Raw genomic sequence first — 6,000 nt, forward strand, 5'->3', positions numbered from 1 at the left:
CTGAATTTAGGGAAGAATGTTTCTCTAATCCCAGAGTGTCTGTCACAGTGCAGTAGGAAGTGCACCTCTGTCTCTATTTCTCCCCGCTGGCAGTGGGAGCACAGCCTGTCCTCTCTGAGCAGCCAGGTCTGCCTGTGTCCAGTTTCTCTGGCCAGGCTGTGGTCACTGAGCCTGTACTTGTCAGGGTCTGTTTCTTTTTGTTGTTTCTTATCTTGGTCAAATATTTGGCTAGTGTGTATTGTGTGTTTAGGGTTCTGTAGCATTCCAGTTTATGTTGTGTTTATGTGTGTGTGTCCCAGTGTGTGAGATATTGGCTCACTCTCTTGCACACTCCTGCTCACTCTGCAGCTCATACTGCAGCGGTGTGCTGTTATAGCTCTCCGTCATTAATCAGTGTAGTTTATTTATATATACAGTAATTAAACTCATTAGTAGGCGTAATTGCAGTGGTAATTAGTCTTCCTTCACGTGGCCGTGGCTCAGGGAAGAGTATTGCTGTATTGAAACCTCTTTAAATTGTTCGGCTCTTTTGGAAATGATTTTTCTCCTTTGTCTTTAATGTTTAATTGTTCTAATGACTCAGTAATTCTGAACCCTCGTCTCTTTCTCTCTGCTTGTCCTCTCCTGCTCCCCCTCCCCTCTCTCCTGCTCTCTCTCCCTCTCTCCTCTCTCCTCTCCCTTCACCCCTCTCTCCTCTCCCTTCACCCCTCTCTCTTCTCTCCTCTCTCTCTCCCACTCTCACCTCCCTCTCCACTCTCTCCTCTCCCCTCTCTCCTGCTCTATCTCCCTCTCTCCTCTCTCCTCTCCCTTCACCCCTCTCTCCTCTCCCTTCACCCCTCTCTCTTCTCTCCTCTCTCTCTCCCACTCTCACCTCCCTCTCCACTCTCTCCTCTCCCCTCTCTCCTGCTCTCTCTCCCTCTCTCCTCTCTCCTCTCCCTTCACCCCTCTCCCCTCTCCCCTCTCCCCTCTCTCCTCTCTCTTCACCCCTCTCTCCTCTCCTCTCCCTCTCCCACTCTCACCTCTCCTCTCCCTCTCCCTCCTCTCTCCCCTTCTTCCCTCTCTCGTCTCTCCCTCCCTCTCTCCCCTCTCCCTCTCTTCTCTCTCACCTCTCTCTCTCCTCTCTCCTGCCCTGTGTCTCTCTCCTCTCTCCTGCCCTGTGTCTCTCTCTCCTCTCCCTCTCTCCTCTCTCCTCTCTCCTCTCTCCCTCTCCTCTCTCAATTCAATTCAATCTCAATTCAATTCAATCTCTCCCTCTCTCCTCTCTCCCTCTCTCCCTCTCTCCTTCTCTCCTCTCTCCTCTCTCCTCTCCCTCTCCCTCCTCTCTCCCCTTCTTTCCTCTCTCGTCTCTCCCTCCCTCTCTCCCCTCTCCCTCTCTTCTCTCTCACCTCCCTCTCTCCTCTCTCCTGCCCTGTGTCTCTCTCTCCTCTCCCTCTCTCCTCTCTCCTCTCTCCCTCTCCTCTCTCCCTCTCCTCTCTCAATTCAATTCAATCTCTCCCTCTCTCCTCTCTCCTCTCTCCCTCTCTCCTCTCTCCTCTCTCCCGCTCCCTCTCTCCTCTCTCCTCTCTCCTCTCTCACCTCTCTCCTCTCTCCTCTCTCCCCTCCCCTCTCTCCCTCTCTCCCTTTCTCCTATCTCCTATCTCCTATCTATCCAATTCAATTCAGTTCAATTTAAGGTGCTTTATTAGCATGACCGCTGGGTACAATCAGTGTTGCCAAAGCAAATAAAATAATAAAATTAACATGAAACAAAACAAAAAGTAAAAATGAAAGTCCTCTCTCTCAGACCCCTATGTGAAGGTGTGGCTGATGCACAAGGACAAGCGCGTGGAGAAGAAGAAGACAGTGGTGATGAAGCGCTGTCTCAATCCCATCTTCAACGAGTCCTTCCCCTTCGATGTGCCAACCGAGCGCCTGCGGGAGACCACCATCATCATCACCGTCATGGACAAGGACCGCCTCAGCCGCAACGACGTCATCGGCAAGGTGAGCAGCTGACCGACTGACACGCTGACCGACTGACACACTCACTGACCGGCAGGCTGACCGACTGACACACTGACACACTGACTGACACACTGACTAACACGCTGACTGACACACTGACACACTGACACACTGACTGACACGCTGACTGACACACTCACTGACCGGCAGGCTGACCGACTGACACACTGACACACTGACACACTGACTGACACACTGACTAACACGCTGACTGACACACTGACACACTGACACACTGACTGACACGCTGACTGACACACTGACACGCTGACCGACTGACACACTCACTGACCGGCAGGCTGACCGACTGACACACTGACACACTGACTGACACACTGACTAACACGCTGACTGACACACTGACACACTGACACACTGACTGACACGCTGACTGACACACTCACTGACCGGCAGGCTGACCGACTGACACACTGACACACTGACACACTGACTGACACACTGACTAACACGCTGACTGACACACTGACACACTGACAGACAGACCGACTGCCTGACTGACCCGGCCTGTCCTGTCCTGCTGCCTCCCGCTCTCTCTCCCTGCAGATCTACCTGTCCTGGAAGAGTGGCCCGGCCGAGGTCAAGCACTGGAAGGACATGATCGCGCGCCCCCGGCAGGCTGTGGCCCAGTGGCACCAGCTCAAGGCCTGAGCCGGCTGCCCCAGCGGTCCTGCCCCCCAGCCCCTCCACTCCTTATGCACAAGACTGACTCGCTGCCAGGCTGCGAGACACGGGTACAAGTAGCCATTGACGAGACTCTATCTCCGTCCCACTGTCTCTCTGCTTTCTCTGCCTGCTGCTCTGCCAATCTGTCTGTCTCGACCTGTCTCTCCTCTCCCCCGCCCTGTCTGTCACTCTGTCCCCTGTCTGTCTCTCTCCTCTCTCTCCTCCCTGTGTATCTCTCTCCTCTCTCCTGTGCTGTCTCTCTCTCTTCTCTCTCTTGTGCTGTCTGTCTCTCTTCTCTGTCTCCTGCCCTGTCTGTCTCTCTCTTCTCTCTCCTGCGCCGTCTGTCTCTCTCCTCTCTCTCCTGCCCTGTGTGTCTCTCTCCTGTCTCTCCTGTGCTGTCTGTCCCTCTCCTCTCTCTCCTGCTCCTCTCTCTTGGAAGGGGGACGTCCTGGTGTCAGTCTGCTGCTCTGTCAGTGTCCACGCCATTTCTCCCTCTCTTTCCCAAACCCAACGAGACTGGACCAGACCGGACCGAAACCTCTGTCTGTGTGCACACCCGCCGTGTGACCCGCCCGAACCCGACCAGACTGCCGCCTTGTCCTGTGTGTGCTGTTCCGTCACCAAGTAAGACCGACCCACGGACAGGGACTTTAAACCCATCAGACGGGAGTTTTCAAAGCCTGACCCAGGACGCTGACCCAGGACACAGCCCCAGGACGCTGACCCAGGACGCTGACCCAGGACACAGCCCCAAGACGCTGACCCAGGACACAGCCCCAGGACGCTGACCCAGGACACAGCCCCAGGACGCTGACCCAGGACACAGCCCCAAGACGCTGACCCAGGACACAGCCCCAGGACGCTGACCCAGGACACAGCCCCAGGACGCTGACCCAGGACGCTGACCCAGGACACAGCCCCAAGACGCTGACCCAGGACGCTGACCCAGGACACAGCCCCAGGATGATGACCCAGGATGATGACCCAGGACACAGCCCAAGGACACTGACCCACCACGCTGACCCAGGACACAGCCCCAGGATGATGACCCAGGACACAGCCCCTGGACACTGACCCAGGACGCTGACCCAAGACGCTGACCCAGGACACAGCCCCAGGACATTGACCCAGACCCAGGACACATCCCCAGGATGCTGACCCAGGACACAGCCCAAGGACACTGACCCAGGACACTGACCCAGGACACAACCCCAGGACACAGCCCCAGCACGCTGACCCAGGACACAGCCCCAGGACACAGCCCCAGGACACTGACCCAGGACGCTGACCCAAGACGCTGACCCAGGACACAGCCCCAGGACATTGACCCAGACCCAGGACACATCCCCAGGACGCTGACCCAGGACACAGCCCCTGGACACAGCCCCAGGAAGCTGACCCAAGACACTGACCGGAGCAGAGAGAGGAGGAGGAGGAATGGGCTGCTCTGTGGTTCCCTCTTTCCTTGTACAGAAGAACTGAAGACATCAATCCAAGAGCTCTTCCAAACTTTTTTTTAAAACGAGAAGCAAAAAGCCAGATTTCCTCGTTGGACGCTGGCGCCCGCCTCCCTCCCGGGCCTGTCCGGGGACGAACCTGGGGGGCAGGGACGCTGAAACAGGACTCTCGGGGTCTCACCCCGTTCCCTTGCCCCTGTGGCCCCCCGCTGTCCCTCTCCCACCTCCCGCCCCGCGGGGGGTATCTGCACTTTTTAACCGAAATGCAACGGTGTCCTATTTCAGGGGGGAGTGTGAAAGGGTGAGCAGCAGCGGAGGGGGTGGAGTCTGGCTGGGGCCTGGGGATGGGGGTCTGGGGGTGTTGGGGACCCTCACTTTTGAGCATGGGAGGAGGGGGAGACTGTGACTTCGAAACACAACAGGACTGATGCCACTCAGAGCCAAGAGCATCATGGTAGTCAGACTGAAGCTCCAGGACAGCACTGAGGACATCAGTCCAGTGACACGGGGTACCGAGGGCATCAGTTTAGTGACACGGGACAGCACTGAGGGCATCAGTTTAGTGACACAAGACAGCACTGAGGGCATCAGTCCAGTGACACAGGACAGCACTGAGGGCATCAGTCCAGTGACACAGGACAACACTTAGGGCATCAGTCCAGTGACACGGGACAGCACTGAGGGCATCAGTCTAGTGACACAGGACAACACTTAGGGCATCAGTCCAGTGACACGGGACAGCACTGAGGGCATCAGTCCAGTGACACGGAACAACACTGAGGGCATCAGTCCAGTGACACAGGACAACACTTAGGGCATCATTCCAGTGACACGGGACAGCACTGAGGGCATCAGTCCAGTGACACGGAACAACACTGAGGGCATCAGTCCAGTGACACAGGACAACACTTAGGGCATCATTGCAGTGACACGGGACAGCACTGAGGGCATCAGTCCAGTGACACGGAACAACACTGAGGGCATCAGTCCAGTGACACAGGACAGCACTGAGGGCATCAGTCCAGTGATACAGGACAACACTTAGGGCATCATTCCAGTGACATAGGACAGCACTGAAGGCATCAGTCCAGTGACACGGAACAACACTGAGGGCATCAGTCCAGTGACACAGGACAGCACTGAGGGCAACAGTACAGTGACAGAGGACAACACTTAGGGCATCATTGCAGTGACACGGGACAGCACTGAGGGCATCAGTCCAGTGACACGGAACAACACTGAGGGCATCAGTCCAGTGACACAGGACAGCACTGAGGGCATCAGTCCAGTGACACAGGACAGCACTGAGGGCAACAGTACAGTGACAGAGGACAACACTTAGGGCATCATTGCAGTGACACGGGACAGCACTGAGGGCATCAGTCCAGTGACACAGGACAACACTGAGGGCATCAGTCTAATGATACAGGACAACACTAAGGGCATCATTCCAGTGACACAAGACAGCACTGAGGGCATCAGTCTAATGACACAGGACAGCACTGGGGAAGTGTTTCAGGCTGTCATTCCAGACTCCACCTCAGTCTCACAGCTCAACCCTTTAATTGTTTTAAGCATCTGGGGTAAAACCCGATGTGACTCCTCCCTATCAGGGTTCAAGAAAGCATTATTCTGAATAATAATAATATTAATAATAATAACAATAAGAGTAATAATAATTTTATGTTTACATTTAACTGTTGGTCTGTGTGTGTGCTTGGCGTTATTTTTCCCTGCCTGGTCTACAGCGAAAGTGCAGACGGGCGATTTAGTTTTTAAGACTTTCTGTACAGATTGTTTAAATATTTGTTGTACACAGCAGTTTTCATTTGTCACTTTCAATGATGAAGAAAAC

The 6,000-nt window shown here is 55.0% G+C and overlaps 1 protein-coding gene across 1 annotated transcript in view; it reads left to right on the top strand.

Moving 5' to 3' along the window:
• The window catches only part of LOC148819706 (uncharacterized), a 104,966-nt gene extending 102,293 nt beyond the window's left edge, over nucleotides 1-2,673 (top strand). The window contains exons 18-19 of the mRNA XM_088935222.1: nucleotides 1,784-1,983; nucleotides 2,569-2,673. Coding sequence (XP_088791348.1) covers nucleotides 1,784-1,983; nucleotides 2,569-2,673 — 305 coding nt within the window. The remainder of the gene's footprint in view (nucleotides 1-1,783; nucleotides 1,984-2,568) is intronic.
• Nucleotides 2,674-6,000: the final 3,327 nt, after the last annotated feature.

Source organism: Atractosteus spatula, chromosome 16 (assembly GCF_055471065.1).
Source record: "Atractosteus spatula isolate fAtrSpa1 chromosome 16, fAtrSpa1.hap1, whole genome shotgun sequence".
NCBI classification, from domain to species: Eukaryota; Metazoa; Chordata; class Actinopteri; order Semionotiformes; family Lepisosteidae; genus Atractosteus; species Atractosteus spatula.